This window comes from Branchiostoma floridae, chromosome 6, assembly GCF_000003815.2.
Source record: "Branchiostoma floridae strain S238N-H82 chromosome 6, Bfl_VNyyK, whole genome shotgun sequence".
Lineage (NCBI taxonomy): Eukaryota > Metazoa > Chordata > Leptocardii > Amphioxiformes > Branchiostomatidae > Branchiostoma > Branchiostoma floridae.
In genome coordinates this window covers 13,950,179-13,968,325 of record NC_049984.1, presented here as the reverse complement: position 1 = coordinate 13,968,325, position 18,147 = coordinate 13,950,179, and the positions used below count along the sequence as shown (strand labels likewise).

The 18,147-nt window shown below is 42.2% G+C and overlaps 3 protein-coding genes across 11 annotated transcripts in view; 2 read left to right on the top strand and 1 right to left on the bottom strand.

The window, feature by feature from the left end:
• Window positions 1–8,922, bottom strand: part of LOC118417773 (glutathione S-transferase A-like) — a 52,257-nt gene extending 43,335 nt beyond the window's left edge. For 2 of the 9 annotated variants that reach the window (XM_035823486.1, XM_035823479.1), the window contains exons 1-5: window positions 8,634–8,900; window positions 7,698–7,763; window positions 7,354–7,512; window positions 6,848–6,916; window positions 6,257–6,391 (exon numbers count right to left, since the gene is read on the bottom strand). In XM_035823486.1, coding sequence (XP_035679379.1) covers window positions 6,257–6,391; window positions 6,848–6,916; window positions 7,354–7,512; window positions 7,698–7,763; window positions 8,634–8,801 — 597 coding nt within the window. In that variant the 5' untranslated portion in view covers window positions 8,802–8,900. Of the gene's footprint in view, window positions 1–6,256; window positions 6,392–6,847; window positions 6,917–7,353; window positions 7,513–7,697; window positions 7,764–8,633 lie in introns of all 9 variants that reach the window. The other 7 variants (XM_035823485.1, XM_035823484.1, XM_035823483.1 and 4 more) reach the window with 7 other exon arrangements.
• Window positions 8,923–9,727: 805 nt separating this feature from the next.
• Window positions 9,728–13,986, top strand: LOC118418381 (glutathione S-transferase A-like). The gene is made up of 7 exons (XM_035824260.1): window positions 9,728–9,882; window positions 11,235–11,414; window positions 11,526–11,591; window positions 11,835–11,993; window positions 12,349–12,417; window positions 12,795–12,932; window positions 13,566–13,986. Exons 2-7 carry the CDS (start codon window positions 11,241–11,243, stop codon window positions 13,650–13,652), a joined length of 693 nt encoding a protein of 230 aa, XP_035680153.1. The 5' UTR covers window positions 9,728–9,882; window positions 11,235–11,240; the 3' UTR covers window positions 13,653–13,986.
• Window positions 13,987–14,863: 877 nt separating this feature from the next.
• On the top strand, window positions 14,864–18,100 carry LOC118417080. The gene is made up of 4 exons (XM_035822470.1): window positions 14,864–15,052; window positions 15,254–15,373; window positions 16,833–16,943; window positions 17,702–18,100. The coding sequence occupies exons 1-4, from the start codon at window positions 14,954–14,956 to the stop codon at window positions 17,861–17,863; spliced, it is 492 nt and encodes a 163-aa protein (XP_035678363.1). The 5' UTR covers window positions 14,864–14,953; the 3' UTR covers window positions 17,864–18,100.
• Window positions 18,101–18,147: the final 47 nt, after the last annotated feature.

Here is an 18,147-nt window from a genome sequence, read left to right as displayed (position 1 = left end):
TGGTGTGGTTTGCAGCTGTACGCTGTAATCCAACATGGTGCAGGTGGCGCATAATTTGATTCCTCTGACGACCACGTGGCGAATGATTAGTTTAAACAATGGCATTTTGGTGTGGTTTATAGTTGTGCGCTTTAATCCAATTTGGCAGGTGAGGTCTTAGGGAAAGCCTGTACTAATTGAATTTTTTTTTTGTGTGTGTGTGGAAGATATCCACTTGATTCATTTTGCCTGTTGTGGGGAGAGTATACCCTCGGTTGTTTTTAATTGTTAGATCTCTTTTGGGTACGATATCCATGTTATGCGGATGCAGACGTTTTATCGGTTGTGTGGAACGCACCTACTGTGAATAGGTTTATTTACCGATTGTTGCTAGTTTACGAGGCGGCTAATTTCTGTTTGTTTTTCCATGGTTAGCATTGTTCAGAAGTTTTTAGACCTAGTAAGTAATGCTTATTAGTTCCTTTTTCGGGGGATGTTCGACGGCGGGCACCGGGGTTTCCTATTATTACCCTTCTACTTCGGTAGGCCCACCAACCGGGGGCTGGTGCTCGTCCTAGGGCTGACCCTGGGTTAATCTTTCTTTTTAAAATTGCATGTTTCTAGTCTGCTTGCCGTGTATTTTTTGTTTGGAATGTCGGCTATTGAGAGAGACGGTCATTTCTTAGTTTGCAACTTTCCTTTTTCGTTACAGTAAGAGTAAAAGTGAGTTGTTTTTGTTTGAGAATTGTCATCTCAGGGTCAGCCTTGGGACGAAATAGTACTTGACTTAGCTAAAGAGTGTTTTTTCTAGGTTCGAGTAAAGGTTTGGGTTGGAAGAAGGGTTTGGATATAGGTTTGGGATAGGATAGAGGTTTTGCAAAGGATAGAGGTTTGGAATAAGTTTGAGGTTTGGGAAAGAATTGAGGTTTGGGGAAGGATAGAAGAATGGGAGAGGATGGAGGTATGGGGTATTAGAGGTTATCTATACTGGTGTGTGCCTCAGTATACCGCATTACGTACACGGAAGGGAGATTGCGGAGGACTTTTTTGCCCATACCTTACACTCTCTTCGGAGCACGCCCGGAGGTCAGGCAGGATATAGTACTATTCTAATTGAGTCAAGTTAGCGCTCCCAGCCTGTTTGCGCATTCCTTAAGAAGCCGGGCAAGGAAAGTTGCTGTTCCAAAACGCCCACCCCCCCACCCTGATTTTTTGTATGTTTCGTTATCCCGCCGTTTACGACCATCCGGGCGTTTGCTCCGGACTTTTTTGCCCATACCTTACACTCTCTTCGGAGCACGCCCGGAGGTCAGGCAGGATATAGTACTTTTGGAGAGATGATAGGACAGAAATTATCATAACCTTTATCCCACAACCTCCTATTCTTTCTAACCTGCTTTGATTTGTCAAACTTGAATGGACTATTCCAAAGTTGAATTTGGAAAGACATTATCCCATGTGAGAATGGGCACTTCATAATGTACATTTAAGGTCTTGACCCCGAACTTCGGTACGTTCATACTAGTACCATAACTATAATCGCACTTTTATTTCTTGATTACAGCACTCATACAACATGCTAGTGATTAACACATTAACAAAGAAGGCGCTGTTGTTCTTCAAGAAAGAAAACATTTATGTCACAAACGGAAATTGTGCCGTACTTTTTCTACAGGCGAAACATGTTATGTGACCCAAAACTTCGGTATAGCGCAACTATAGCAGACAACGGCGTGGTTATGATTTGAAGTTTCCCTGCTTATTTACACAAGACAAGGACCTCTTCCTGTACTTATCTTGTATGACGTTAGTTAAGTTTCTACGTACTGTAACGACGTTTTGTCGACGGTGTGATATCAGAAGCTAAGACTGAGTATTGTGTCGGAAACCAATTTATGAGACTTATTTGGCGTAATCCAAATGTGCCGACACATACACAAAATTTACCATACAATATCAACGGAATTTCTTACTTAATCTATCGTTAGATACAAAATGTGTGCTTCTGGCGTAAATTGTACACAAACGTATAGAAACGGTATGAAAATTCGAGGAAACAAATCGTAAGTCTGAGACTACAAAAATTTCTCACATTTTACAAACAAAATATTGTCATACTAAAGCGTTGCTTGCAACTTACAAATTTACGTTTTTGGCAGCAATAGTCTGTCAGATTTCTGTAACATCAACAGTTCCATTTTAAACGAAACCTTCTCAAGGTGGTCGATGGTAAACAAAGAGCTGTGTTTGTGTTTGGGGATATTTGTGGACATCATAACTTGAGAATCTCTTGATGGACTACAATAATATTTGGTATGTGGGTAGGGGTTGGGAAGACAAAGGTCCAGGTCAATTTTGGGCCCCCTGGTGTGTGACCTTGGTACTGCAGCAGAACCATGTACTTATGTCATGTCCCGACACTGTTTCCGTCTACGTAGGCCAATACATATATACATCTATGCAGAAAAGAAACCTCATTATAACAACTTAATATTGTGTACATTGTCATAGTAATGCATATACTAGATAATATGATCCTCGCTGTGTCTCCTTTCAATCATAGTGTTTGTATAGAAATGGAGCCTGAATGTAGTATGTTACCAGATTTATGTAAGTAGTCTAGATGTATGTTATTAGTAAGTAGTCTGCCGCAACATTCTGGATTTGATTCACATTGCACATTGTGTTTCTTCGAATAGTGCATATCCGTCATCTATTGTTAAGTCATTAGCTTAATTATACTACTTGTATACTGCTAGTTGTCTTATACATGTACAATATAATGTAGTATAACGTAACCTAAGTTGCCTACATTGTACCCGTTCTACAAATGTTGTGCAATAAACTTTGACTTGACTTGACTTTGACTTGACTACAGAGGGGCAGGGTTAGTGTACGAAGTACAAAGTTAACAATGCTATCTTCATACTCTTGCAGCCCCTATTGACCTCGAGTACGCTGTGCCTCGCCCACCCTTCGCATCCAGACCTTGCGGTTGATACGCAATAGTTTTAAAAAGTTAGCGGATTTAACAAAGTACTGTCGGGAAGAAAATAAGACAATTATCACAGGTGATATAGCTATAACTTGTGTTTATTTGGATTCTCCTGTCGAATGTTTCGACAGATGAGCAGGCAAACGTAACAGGCATTTTGCCGGTGGGTTCAGCAACCTGTTTGCCTGACCTGCACATGACTTTTTATGGTGAAGGAGGGGTGTGCAATTCCTTCTCCACCCTCTCGTCTACTGGCGCACTAAGTCTCACAGGGACAAGAACTGCATGCCACGTGTGAGACGGCCCCAGCCGATGCAGTTTTGTTGTTCGGAGTATCCGTCTCCTAGGAGGACTTCCGACCAAGGATGTATTAAAGGGGTTCCTCATACCCCTGTCTGGTATATAGCGGGTGCGTCATGCCCGAACATGCTCCTAAGGCCTGCAACTGCCCCAATGCCTGCCACTGCCATAACTTATAACTTAGTACATTAAAGCAAAGTGTATGTTCATTGTATCACCTGCCCAGCTAGACGGTATTACATCGACGGTCTTGTTTACACAAGGGTTAAGGTGGCTTACGCCACACAACCTATCCGTTCAGTACACTATGGGCCAACAGCAAATGCATGGCGACTCTTGGAATGACTTGAGATAGCTTTGAATTCTTTAAAATCTTTATCACGGAGGTCAATGTTATAACATGAACACACAGATAAAACACACCTGTCCACGAGGGTTGATCTTCAATACTTCGTCCGATTTGTGCTCTTTCTTCTCGAATGAGATCAGCTTGCTGTTGTAGCCGGACAGTCCCTTTTCCTCCAGACAGATCATGGCACGCCAGCAGGGGCCGCTGACAGAGCCCCAGTACAGGATCATATCAGACGCCATGGTTAGAAAACGCAGCCTAACGTTCCTTCACAAAAAGGCGGGTGTTTTGCGTGTAACGACTTTATATGACACGAACACGTGACCAAGAGTAAAGTTTAGACTTCAGTCTCCTATCGGTTATTGGGTGGGCCGACTACTCTCTCCTGGCAGCCAGGGGCGAGGAGCTTACAATATGCGGAGCTAAATCACAAGGGTCTGGAGCGAGTCGCCCCACTCAGGTGACCTCAGTACGACTGTCGCAAGTGTCTGGAGCGAGCTACCATTCGGCGCCACTCAGGTGACCTCAATACGACGGTACTAGTAATTGCCCCAGCTGCGACCAAGGGACTGTAGGTTTTGAACCACCCATACCGCACCATCGCACGTGTGTTGGGTTCTTAAACGTGCCTGGGCTATGGCTCTCCCCAGACACGGGACCAACCTAGCCGAAGCTAAGTACAGTCAAACCTGTCTATAGCGGCCACTCAAGGGACAGGTCAAAATTGGCGACTATAGAGGGGTGGCCACTATAGAGAAAATGCTGATTAATTGACCACAATCAATAAGTTACACATGGTTTTAGTACCAATTGATCTTTATTCATATAATACAGTACTATACATGTACATGCAATGATTGTTACACTATATAAATTAAGACAACAAAAGCTAAATAAAAGTTTTAAATGTTCTACAGTTGATATTGTCTGAAGAGACCGGTATCGTCATATTTCTTTGATCCTTCGGCTTAGATCCTTTGATACTTCGCCGTCCGTGTGTTCCCGCTCGCGTTCACACGTCAGTTTCCACCATTATGCTAATGTAGTACTCACAAGAAAAGCCTGTCATTTTAGACTTATCTCTTAATAAATGTAAGAATAAAATCCACCATAGTCTGAAGTTCATATTATTTTATCTGTGTAACAATTTATTTAGAATGTTTTTGTAATGAAAATTAACCTCAGCGATAGTGTATTAGAACGTTACTTTACCACAATTTACCTCCGTAATAGTGGTGTCGTCTGTTGACCTTATATGACCTCGTTTGTCGGCGGTAAAGCAGTTTTGTTTTGAAAATAAAGAGGTTTTAAATCCGGCGTAGGGTGACGATACGGCCGCTGTATGGTCGAACGTGTGCCGGACCGTAGATCAGCCGTCCGCCGTGGCCGTAATCGGCAGTGTTTCTGTATCTGCGGACCGGAAATCGTGTGGCCGTGGCCGCGTTGGGCAGGTGGCCGCTAAGCCTATTTCTTAATCATTACGAATCCAAGGGACCGACGAAAAGTGGCCACTATGGCCAGGTGGCCGGTATGCAAAGGTGGCCGCTAATACAGGTTTGACTGTACTCATTTTCAGCTGAGTAAAGTGAGGAAAGCGTGTAAAGTGCCTTTCCCAAGAACACAAGATCGGTGACACGCAGCCGGATTCGTACTCGAGACCTCTCGCTGCTGCTGCGCCACGCGATCTCACTTCATACAGAAGGGTAGGGATTGATGTACGAGTCACTGTCAACAGCATATACAGTATATCGTGCACCTCACGTACGCTGTGCCTCGCCCACCCTTCGCATCCAGACCTTGCGGTTAATACGCAATAGTTTAAAAGAATTAGCGGATTGAACAAAGTACTGTCGAGGAGAAAGTCAATTATCACAGGTGATATAGCTATAACTTAGTGTTTATATGGATTCTCCTGTCGAATGTTTCAATACACTGAAATGGAAGGGTTGGTATCTCCTACTAAGGGTTGTCATGAGTTTACTGTTTTAATAAGAGTATTTTTGGTCTTTCTAGATTGTGTAAATTTTATCAACAATGACACGACAGTGATTTCAACGCGTTGAAGTTTATTTCATTCCACATTAGCGCTTGTTTCTTTCGACATTTGGCAACATTCTTTACAGCATAATGAAACGTTACTACAAGAGGATGACATAGCTAACATGCATAGCACCGCTGACACACACACAGCAGGAATTGTAATCATATCCTATCTCTACTTTGGTATAGATCGTCTAGGATAAACAATTAATAGCAGTACATCTGACAAACCACCGTCCATTGTAGTTTCCTACAAATTAAGTACAGAATCAGTTGTGGACTAGATTACTCGCTACGTCTGCCCTCATCAATCTAAAAACAAGTCCAATGCTGTGTTTTCACACGCTGTGGTCATCACATCAGATCTAGATGTCCTTCAGCACGTCTTTGTTGGGTGTGTCCTTCCAGTGAGGAGGCCAGGACGCCTTCACAGACGGACGGTCCTTCACCTAGGGGTCCGGAAAGAGAACTCAGTCAAACCGATGACAAGGAAGGCGTGAACAGCAGATATAACATAAATGATGACAGTTTTCAAAGCTGCACAGAGTCAGATACTAAATCTTGATGGCCCAAAACAACTCTCAGTATCTTACCAGGTCGTAGTACTTAGCCAGATGCGGGTACCGGCTCATATTGAACCCCATGCGCACGAGGGTGGCGATGAAAGGGAACGCGCAAACATCCGCCAGGGTAAAGTTCTTCCCAGCAATGTGCGATCCATCGCCCAGCTGTAGTCACGGAAAAGAACCGACATCATGAATTCTTCACTACTAGGGAAACCTGATTGTCTTTAGTCTGATCTGTCATCGTTGTGAACTGTGCCATTTCAAGTCTGTAAGGAGTTTTAATATTGGAGGAAAAATAGGCACACTTGTAGATATGATTTTGTAAAGGCTTCCGTGAAAATCAGTTACCAAGTTGATTGAAGGGGCCACCCAAAAGATCAATGAATTAATAAATATCAGCATTTTCCATCTAATCATACCTGGAGAACTGACGGCACCTACTTTCTTCCACTGTATAACTTTGAATTACCACGATGGTCACATAATGCAACATGTATCAACGTTGCCAATGTAGATTACTAATATTTAGTGTAAAAAGTTAAACCTTTGCTGCCTGCTGTAACCTTCTATCCATTATAACTGTTACCTTTTTTTATTAGAAAACATATCAGTGATCACCTTGGCCAGGTACCCCTCCCACACCTGTAGCTCCTCGTGACACGTCTTCTTCTTCTCCTCCAACATCGCCTGATGACGGAAAGATTACTGTAAGCCCATGGAATATACATGGCTATGGCATATTAATATTCCATCTATCCAAGGAGTAGTTTCAGTATACTGCCCTGTATGAATTCACGTTCCCAAATTACTCTAACACAGGTTCAACATTCTCCAACGTAGAGCCTCGATCGCGGCCTACATTGGCAAGGCTCTGCTAAATCGGGCTAAAGTTTCTACCTTTGTGGGCATGATTTGTAACCAACTGTCAGTGAATCAGAGAGTTTTCTTCAGGTAAATATGATTCTCTAATTAGTTGACAGCTGGTAAGAGGTCACGCCCACAAAAGTTGACATCTGGTAAGAGGTCACGCCCACAAAAGTGGAGACCTCAGCCCGGTTTATCAGAATCCGAGTACCCATGGTATATTGTACAGGCCCCGGCGTAGGAGAATAACGCATATATACCTCCGTCCTGTCCTCGGGTTTAGTCCTGAAGAAGTACGACAGAACGCCGAAAGCGGCCTTCTCGCGGATGTTCTGTGACTCCACTGCCCTCTGCAGTACCAAGCCCTGCTGGGCGGGGTCGTCCGGCAGAAGTTTGGTCCCCTGGGCCTTAAACGTGTTCTGTGGTACAGACAACAAAGTAACGTTAGAATAAAAGTTGGAATTCATCAATTCACTAGTGAAATTCAAATTAGTGTTGAACTTGAAGTTCATGATTTATGATACGCGGAAGGGAATTTTCTTACGTAGGTATTTATTCAATTATTGAAGTGTGACTGTGAATTTGTAGATTTGCACCAACCTACCTCCAGATACAGGCAGATCGCAAGTGACTCGTTGACGATGACATTTCCATGCTTGAAGGCGGGCGCCTGAGTAAGGGAATGGGTACAACTTGCTGTTAACATTTTGTTTCATTGCAAGTCAAATACAGATAATGGTTGTTTCAGATAGACGTCAGCTTCATAAACGTAAGAAGAAGCAAATGTCTGTACAGGACTGCTTGTGTTGAATAAGTACACTTTTGGAGAGATGACAGGACAGAAATTATAATAACCTTTACCCCCAAAAACTGTCTTTTCTAAACTGCTTCATTTTAAATTTGATATTCATATTGAATTGAATCGTGGGGGTAGTCTTGGCAGCCCGATTCAATTCTGTCCAGTTGTTCTTTAAAGTGGCCCAGTGGTGTGCAGCAACGTGAAATATTCCCAATGCCGTTTGTAAGATATTTGAACATTGCAGTTAGCAGCAAACACCTCGCGAGAAAGGCTGTTTGCCGAACGCAAGGCGAAACACAGATAATGGCAGGCTGTTGAGTCATTCAGTGACAGCACAGATTGCTGACTCATTCACAGTATCGTGCACGCCTGTGCCCCGCCCACCTGACTGTACCTCGCGTCGTGGTTAATATTCAATAGTTGACCTTTAAAAAAAGTACTCATATTGTTAAGTGGATTGGACAGAGTACTGTCCTAACAAAAAGGAGACTCTGATCACAGTCATAGCTATAACTATAAGCAAAGTGCATGTTCATTGAACCACCTGGCAAACTAGACGGTATCACATATCTTGTTTACATAAGGGTTAAGGTGGCTTACGCCACACGTAAACAACCTATGGTTGAGTCACATTATGGGCTAAGCAGAATGCATGGCGACTCTTGGAAGGGTTTGAGATAGCTTTGAACTCTTTATTACTGAGGTAAATGTTACCAACATGCACACACCGATAAAACACACCTGTCCACGAGGGTTGATCTTCAACACTTCGTCCGATTTGTGCTCCTTGTTGTCGAAGGAGATGAGTTTGCTGGTGTAGTCTGACAGTCCCTTTTCCTCCAGACAGATCATGGCACGCCAACAGGGGCCGCTTCCAGCTCCCCAGTACAGGATCATATCAGAAGCCATGGTTAGAAAATGCAGCCTAACGTTTCCTCACAGAAGGACAGGTGTGTTTGTGTGTAACGTAATGGTGACGCTACATTATATTATGTAACAGGAACACGTGACCATTGGGTAAAGGTTAGATTTCAGTCTCTGTGTGGTAAGTGAGCTAGGGGGTCAATGTCTGCTAGGGCAATATGCTACTCCTCGCGGGGAAAAACAGCATGCAGACCCTCATGGGGGCGTCAGAGACAAGAACTGCACCAATCAGCTCCTCAAAGGGGTTCAATGTAGGAGCTAGGCGGCATCCAGGAAATATTCTGCATCTGGATCGCGAAACCTTATAATAAAGTCACAATGACACATTTGCCACATATACCGTCACACCTTCGTCGTGACAAGTGTAAGTTAGCTAAATTTGTATAAAAGCCATTGACATAATCTATGATAAAATGTCAACATGGAATGTTGCCAAATGAAATGACTACTATACATAGTATTACATACATAACGTTATGTATTATTTTCTAAAGAAGACCGTAATAAACAGAATAAAATAGATTATGCCAATTACAGTTTTGTTTGCATGATGAATGAGACAATATGAAACGATAAATCTTCAAAGGCTCAAAATATTTCATGGAGGTATAAGGTTTTCCGAACTCTTGTTAACGGTAGTGTTAGTTGCTCATAATTTGGGTATCTACTGGCTGGAAAAATACACCTCAGGTGATTATTATTATTATTAGTGTTGACGTTACATGTGGCAATATAATAGATACCATCACGTGCTAGCTGGGTGTAACCAAGCTGGCGACTGTTCTAAAGTTCTATATGCCATCAGATAAATCCATATCTTATCCTATTTTGTGTAGCAACTCTAACGTTATATTCCACGCTTGATAATACGTCCTTCACCTTGGGTCTCAGCGGACTAGCCCCTCATCGTGATTGACACGTGGTGGGCGTGACCAAACATTCCCATCAGAGGCCCCATATAGCACACGTGGGCTACTAGTGACCCGTGAGTTCAAAGTGCAAGCACCAGATTTCTCTACAACGCTTGGTCCTGGCAGCCGACGACCAATTCCTCCGCCGATAGCACGTAGGCTTGCTAGATTTATCATTATCACGTTATACGTTTTTGGTTACACGTTGCGTCTGCTGTAACGTGTGTCTTAGCATTCACGATCTTTTGCTTCTGTTTTGGTTCTGTGCGTTTGGGCACGTAGGCAGGGTTCTTAAACCCCTCTCACATACTGGGTAACGTTTAATACCACTTTTTTTTTATCTTTTCTAAACTCTCTTCCTTCTGTCATTCTGCAACGAACATAATGTATTACCCTGTACCATTCTTTTTACAGTTCAGATTGACACATTCTGTTAAGTTGCAGGTGAAAAACCGACAAGTATCTATGTCATTGTGTGTGCAGCATGGGACAAACACATCACGCTGAGCTACTGTTTGTATTGTCTGAAGACAGCACAGAGTGCTGAGTCATTTACAAAACACATTACAGATATGCTGGCTGTGCCCCGCCCACCCTGCGTCACCTGTCACCTGCTTTATATCTCACACAATACGTCACATGGTCAAGGAGCTTTACCCTTGTCAACAGGCCCAGAGTGCTCCTTGGTCACATATGCCATCAGAGAACAAGAGACTGTGTAATATGCCATCAGAGAACTGGCGACTGAGTAGTCGTGTTTTCTTTAATTAACTTTCACCAACTTATGCTCAGGCAGTCACAACTATTAACAGCACAACTAGTGTTCAGCCATGCATACTGTTGTTGGTTGTCATGGGCATGATTTTGCTTGTCTCCCTTCATTACATCCCTCCCCCTGCAGGTTAAGTATAAATACACTCTTATCAATGCCACATAGGACAATTGTTTGCATTGGCTTTGTGCAGACACAATCTACATAACTGCTGACATCAGCTACATGCCATGCTATACTTATTTCATGATAAAGTTACAAAATGAGTCACATATTAAACTCTCAAGAGTGTAACGTTACCAGTTGTATATAGTTGACATTGGACCTACAAGGGCGACTGAACTGAACTGAACTGAAGTCAAGGTCCTCATCGACTCCGATGGACGAACATCAAATGACTTATTGATCGTCACAAGGAGAATGAGATTGAGTTTTACTACATATTATACTTTATTTCATGATACTGTTGCAAAATACTATAACGGTTAAATGCAGAAACTTTCGCGGTGGTTTAATGTTCACTGTTTAAAACCATGGCGAATATTTTTCCATGGCAGTAAGAGACTACATTGCATGCCTGGTGCTGTCGCGAACTTAAAACTACCGCAAAAAGTTGTTTATTCCCGCTCCCGAGAAATTAAATCCCTGTAAATTTAAATGCATTTACAATAAGTCACTAATAAGCTCTCAAGAGTGTACCCGTTGTATATCATTGATATTTGTTGGTTATCACAGGCAAACATGGCTGCCAAGGAGAGTGAGACGGAGTTTTACTGGGGTTCGGGAAGTTTCCCTTGCTGGCGAGCGATGCTGTGTCTGGAGGAGAAGAAGGTGAAATACCAGAGTCACCTGCTGTCCATGGACAAGAAGGAACACAAGACGGAGGAAATGCTCAAACTCAACCCTCGTGGCCAAGTTAGTCTTTATCACCTTCTCCAAAAAGTACTTTCTCTTTGAAAGAATTCTATTGGTAATGTTTTATATGATAATGACATTAAACTAACAGAACATCAATGTTTATTACAGCTTCCTATCTTCAAGCATGGTCAGGTTATCATCAACGAATCTGTGGGGATCTGCCAGTATGTTGAGGTAAGATCACACAGCAGCTATACAGGTAATATACTATACAGTTTCCCACCCCAATATGTTGTTGACTCTACTTCTTAATTTTATCAATCTTCGTTTTATCTGTGGCTTCGTTTACCTGTCAGTTACATTGTCCATTAAATGTAAAGAGAAAATTAAGATTTTGTAGCATAACCTGTTATATATCAATTTGTTCCTTTTACATGATTTACAGGATAGAATAAACCAAACATTTGACCTTTCCAGAGTGCCTTCAAAGGTCAAGGGACCCAGTTGATGCCTGAGGAGCTATCCCAGCAGGCTGCAGTCTTGCAACGTAGCCTGGAGGCGGAGAATGTGCGGCAGAAAATGGTGCTGGACACCCTGATGTACATGTGGACAACCAAACCTGAGGACATCAACCAGGTAACACCAAGTCAGGTCTAAATTAGGGGTATTTCAGGTCACCGCTGGTTGTATTGACAAGTAGGCTGGTACCATTCCAGGTATGTGTTTCCTGCAAAGGGATACAAACTGTTTAATTTGTCCTCTGATATGTCTCTATGCCTAAACACAAATGCACATAATAAAAAGCTATCACCCAGCGGTCACAGTCATAAACAACTATGGTTCACACAAATTTTAATAATAAGTATTTTTAGCCAACTTACACATTCTCACAGTATTTTGTTATATGTGTGTACCATATGAACATGGTATTGGTATCTATGAAGTATGTGTATGGATTAAAACACTTTTTTGTCTGTTCCTTTTTCCCAAGGATCTCTTGAAGCAGAAGAAGCAAAATCTTGCCCAGGAGGTTAAGTACTGGGAGGGACACCTTGCCAAGGTATGTCTGTACGGAATTCAATCTTGAATGTACATGTACACAACAAGTATAGAAAATCATACAGGTGTAACAGCGAAGTGCCACCAAATCAGCGCCAAACAGGTATGACCCTTTTGATCTAACAGTTTGGCGTGTTGGGTTTGTGATCTGGCGGCCCTGGTTCGTCGTGGGTTCGAATCCCGCGACCCAGGAGATTGTATCTACTTGCTTCTCACACAGCCAGTAAATATATTGCAGACTAAGACCAATATCCTTGGAAGTCAAAGGAGGGAAATTATCATAAGTTTATCATAAGATGATTGCATGTTTGAATTCAATTTGTCACTTTTCAAATGTCATATTTCTAAATTATCTGGATAAACTGTATCATTTTTTAGCAAGGACCTGGGTCACACATTGCTGGGAAGGACTTCAGCGTTGCTGATGCCACGTTCTGGCCTTCCCTCGCCTTCCTGGTGAGACTGGGCCTCCCCATCCAGTCATGCTGCCCAAACCTGGCCAAGTACTATGAAATGGTGAGTACCTTGTGGTGCAGGTCTCACAACAAACACTCTTGAGCTCCTAAAATCTACGCCACATTTCCAACCCGGGGCCCTGCCGCGCAGCTTTCGGGAACAAAAAGTATGACATAAGAGACACCAAACTACAAGAGAATAGTCATGGGCATTATTTGTGTATATTTTACGGATACATTTCTATTTTTCATTTTCGCAAACAGCCCGGCCCGGCCTGGCCCCGGTTTAGAAATGTAACATGGTTGAGTTTCTTTTTATTTTTGTGTGCATAACTTGAGAAGCTGTTGATAGATCTTCACAATATTTGATAGGCATGTTTTAATTGAGGAGACAAAGGTCAAGTTTGAAAATAGACATCGTAGGTCATTCCTACAGTGCTACAGCAGAAACTGTTTGTATGCTTTTGTTTGTTATTTGGTACTTTACAGTTAGAAGGCTGTCAACGTGAGTGAATTGCCCTTCACATGAGGTTACAATGTGTGCTTAAAACAACATGTTGACCCAAAGAATGTAAGCTTGTCTGGGACTTGCTTGTATATACAATCTACCTTGTATCTTCAGTGTTAATATTTTGTCCCTATTATGAATGTGCAACCCAACAGTATTTGCTGAAAGATTCTTTTCTCTTTACAGGTGAAGCAGCGTCCATCTGTTCAGGAGACCTGGCCGCCCCACTGGAAGAAGGCACCTGGTCCAGATTACTTCAAAGACTTGTTTTAAAGATGATGTTTAGTTTCTTTAAGGGGGCTTTGTATGTGTACTTTGAGGGTGAGTCTTTGATACTACATGCAGTATGTTCAAGTCAACAGTCACTTAGAATACTAGTGTTTAACTGTATTTTAAGAATGCAATTTAACAATGCAGCTTCTCTTTGTCACGTGCAATACTGAACCTAAAAGATACATATTTTGTCAACCTAAATGCCTTACAGGAAGTATTGTCTGCACATTGCTGTATTGAAATGTTCATCATAAAGCAATAAAAGATCTAGAATTTACCCTGGATTTTATTACTAATATTTTTACACAGAAATCATAAAATTTTACCCATACAACTGTGTACAAATATATGCTTATAATCTTCATTTTCCTCTATTATATGTTGAAAATTGATCACCTTCTTACCATTTTGCAAAGAAAAAAAGCACTTTGTAAAACAAGATGCAACATATTAATAAAGTTGAACTATGCCTTTCAGTTTCTGCTGCCAAGTTATCATTGAATTTCCCTTCAAGACAAGATCTGAGACTATGATATCACTTCTGACATGCACACAAAAGACAAGCATTTACTGGCCATGCATTCTGTTGCTATTTTCTCTTATGCAACACAACATCTTTTTTCATACTGATGACATAATGATAACATGTTATGAAGAGGTTACATACTTTTAACAACGACATGTTTTTAAGTATGATCAAAAAAAATTATGCATTATATGTTAAGGTCAAAAAGTTAATTTATCTGTATGTGTCTGATAAGTTACAGTTTAAGCTCTATCTTTTAAAATGCAGTAAGAATTTGTATGAACAGAAAACTGTTCTACTAATAAAAGCAATATCTTTCACAAAAGTGATGTCTAGAATAAACATGTCACGTGGTTAAAAGTTTAAATTTTCAAATTCTGCAGCCCTTGGGAAAACCATACCTTTCAAAAAACAAAACATTGGCAGTGATTTGAAATGTGGCGATTTTCAATTTAGTTGCATTTGGGATTTTGGTGGCGATTCCGGTTAGAATTGTTGGCTACACTTTCACTGAGGAATCCTTGATGAATCCATTATAAACTTGTCTACAAATTGGTTCCAAAATTGAAGTTCATAGAGCTATGCCACTTCAATGGCCGCGATGTAAACCGAGGACACAAACCATCTGTTCGTTGTCAATAACCCACGTCACAAAGACTACAAATGTAGCGTTCTAGAACCAAAGCCACAACAAACGGAGTAGTCATAGCGAAGTCCCAAGCAAACCTTGCTATCCCGCTTCATTTAGTTCAACTATAAGAAGAGACAAAGAAACATGTCGTACCCAGGGGAAGGAACACACAAGATGTCCATGTACGGTCTGAAGAACTGGTCACCTGGCGAGCAGAAACTACAGTGGCAGGAGTACGTCAATGTAGGCAACAACACCATTCATAGAACTTACTTCTGTTCTAATGCCTCAAGGCTGGAATGAAATAGAAACGTTTTCATAATCTGTGAGGAATGAGGAAATAGACATGTTGTATTTATTGTTTTCAAAGATGAAACAGTGTGTGTATAAGTAGGAAGTTGATGTTAACTTTAAATGTTCAGCATGTTCTAACCGTCTCTTCAGCGTGAAAAACGGCTGGAGAAGAACCACCTCGCGACGCGAGGGAGGCTGGGAAAGCCTAACATCGTACTGACCGAGGAAATGCTGAAATCTAACATGACGGTCTACAATAACAACAAAGAGGTGGGTGGAGAGGTGGAAAGTAAATATTACATTTGTTGGATATGTAACACAACTAGTCGGAGGAATTGACGACACGTCTGTCTTGTGAGACGATCAAACCAAACTCTCCTTTATTTTCATAAGATACCGGTAACGTTCTATTCGTTCTCGAACTCCGTTCGCTACGCTCCACTGTGTTCTATCGACACGTTCTGTTACATTCCTCCCCACAAACTTTGGCATTTGCCCTCAAATGCCTGTATTTATCTATCTGCTTAACTCATGACAAACGACGAACATTTTAAAGTACTTCAGAGCACGAACATCTCTGCACAAACATTATACTAATACATACAGACATAGTCATTCGACATCACACCCTCAGCGTGGTCAGGATAGTCTTATACAGTAGTCGTCCCACAGGCATCAATAATGTCATTGATTCTACTGGTACACTTGGTAAGCATCAGTTCAAATAGTTTCAATGCACAAAATTCAATCATTGCGACAGTATTTCCATGATCAGCAACCTCGCAGGTTCTGACAAAGGGGAAAGTAGCCTTCTTCCTAGGAGTGTCGTCCCGAAGGCTCTTGTTCTTCCTAGGTAAGCACCACAGTACTCAATATCACAATACTCTCCAGACAAAATACATAACATATTATGGACAGGACATCGTGCAGCAGTACATTTCAAGTTCGTAGGTCTTGCGGAATGACAAGTTAGTGGCCTTCCTGGAGCAAGTCGATGCCCTTTTGCAGTTCGGTCAGGTCACAGCAGAAGTTTGCGCCGGTGCTCATTCTCAAAAGTTCAAGGTTGGCTTTGATCGAGGTGGACAGCGTCCAGGAGCGGGTCCTTGGTGTGAAATCCGAGTTGGGTCGGGCCATGAAGACTGCGGCATGGTCTACAGGAGACTCAGGTACACGCGGTCAGTGACGGACGGTGTCAGGGTGGAGCGGAGTCGGGCTTTGTCGTCAGCGACAGCGAGCGGAGACGGCTGGACACATGGTAGACGTTGTCGGGTGATCAGACGGTTGGCCGATGGTCTCCGGGCGAGTCGGGCGACACGGTAGCGGGCAGAGGGCCTAGGATGGTGTTTCATCACGGGTCCGGCCGCTCGAAAGCGGCATCCCACCGCTGCCACCAATGTTGGATATGTAACACAACTAGTCGGAGGAATTGACGACACGTCTGTCTTGTGAGACGATCAAACCAAACTCTCCTTTATTTTCATAAGATACCGGTAACGTTCTATTCGTTCTCGAACTCCGTTCGCTACGCTCCACTGTGTTCTATCGACACGTTCTGTTACACATTTATAGAAATGTAAAAATATACAATACTCGATAAAGACGAGGGATATCTGATTGGATTTTTTTTCATGCACTCACAGACAGCACGGACGTAGAGAGAGAACAGGCTTTTTAAAAATTTGCCCTCGAAATGTTGTGACAAACTCTCCTGTTTTGTTTCTCCTGCCAGCATCAAGAGAAAAGTGCGTACGAACGTCTGTTTAACCAGGAGTCTGACTACAACAGCAAGCTGCACCGTGATGACAGACAGCACACCGTGGGGCTCAATGTCCACGCGGAGGTAACCCTACTCTTCCCTTCATTGTCTACTTAAACATGTCACCCAGCAGGAAAATTGTTGGGGTATTGTATTAATAGTCAAGTTGTATCTTGGTCTGTTGCAGTCTGAACCAACACAAATAAGTGTTATTCTCCTTACTGATGTTTCAGTGTTCCATAGTTTACGAAACCTGTCCGTGTGTTCATCAGATAATGGCATATTCAGCACCAATGACAGTGAAAGCTAGTAACACGCTGTATTTTATCGTAACTTTTCGGGTTGGCCTTTGAACGTTTACGACTATGAAATCAATGAGGTTTTATCTGATGAAATCTCATTGATGAAATGGACACTGATTTTGTTTTGACGCCTCGGTTTTCATGTGATCTACTGTATATTGTCCACTGGTGTCTTTATATAACATTGACTGACTGTAACACGTTGTTTGTCTTGTTGACATGTATGGCGGGGCCTCTTGGAAATCAACTTTCAAAAGTCCCTGGGGCCCCACCCGTTTTGAGATGAATAGATAAATGAATAATGATTTGACTTGTATAATTCTCTGGCATTTCTAGAGCTGTTTAACAGAACTGGAGGTCCCAAACCGTGTCGCGCAAAACCTGTCCGTGTGTTCATATGATGGCATATTCAGCACCAAGGACAGCAAGAGCTAGTAAATGATAGATTTTATTGTAACTAATATTTTGACCTGTATAGATTTGGCGTTTCTGGACCTGTTTAACTGCACTGGATGTCCCAACTATGGTTTTAACTTCCAGGAGACCTCCAAGGCGGTGCCCCTGCGGAGCTCCTCTCAGTACGGCTTCTTGTTAAACCGACCGTGCGACCCGCCCATGCGGGGAGAGTACGTGCGAGTCGCGCATGTCTTCAAGGGGTTCTACCGTGACAGGGGCGTCAACCTCCCCACAAGCCATGACTGAACCGTCCCTAAAATCCACCTCGACTCAGCCAACAAGACGTTAACTTTACTTCTGACATCTGGCGCGAAATTTATATTAATGCGTAGTTTGTTTAATCAACTTTTCATAAATGTTTCCATATCGCAAAAGTATTATGTATCCGTAATGTCATAAATAGAACATGTCAGACACCATTTTCATATAAGTATGCTACTTGTGTTAATCTAACATTATACAAGCCTGGTGGAACACACGGCACAGTTGTGTTGTCTCACATTTGTTGCATATTCTGGTATTCTATATTA

Excerpts from the sequence above, each read along its gene's own strand:
- LOC118418381 (XM_035824260.1), top strand. The coding sequence starts at position 11,241 with ATGGCTGCCAAGGAGAGTGAGACGGAGTTTTACTGGGGTTCGGGAAGT. Across the intron at positions 11,592-11,834 it reads GGATCTGCCAGTATGTTGAG|AGTGCCTTCAAAGGTCAAGG; the intron begins GTAAGATCACAC and ends TGACCTTTCCAG. Across the intron at positions 11,994-12,348 it reads AACCTGAGGACATCAACCAG|GATCTCTTGAAGCAGAAGAA; the intron begins GTAACACCAAGT and ends CTTTTTCCCAAG.
- LOC118417080 (XM_035822470.1), top strand. The coding sequence starts at position 14,954 with ATGTCGTACCCAGGGGAAGGAACACACAAGATGTCCATGTACGGTCTG. Across the intron at positions 15,053-15,253 it reads AGTGGCAGGAGTACGTCAAT|CGTGAAAAACGGCTGGAGAA; the intron begins GTAGGCAACAAC and ends CCGTCTCTTCAG. Across the intron at positions 16,944-17,701 it reads GGCTCAATGTCCACGCGGAG|GAGACCTCCAAGGCGGTGCC; the intron begins GTAACCCTACTC and ends TTTAACTTCCAG.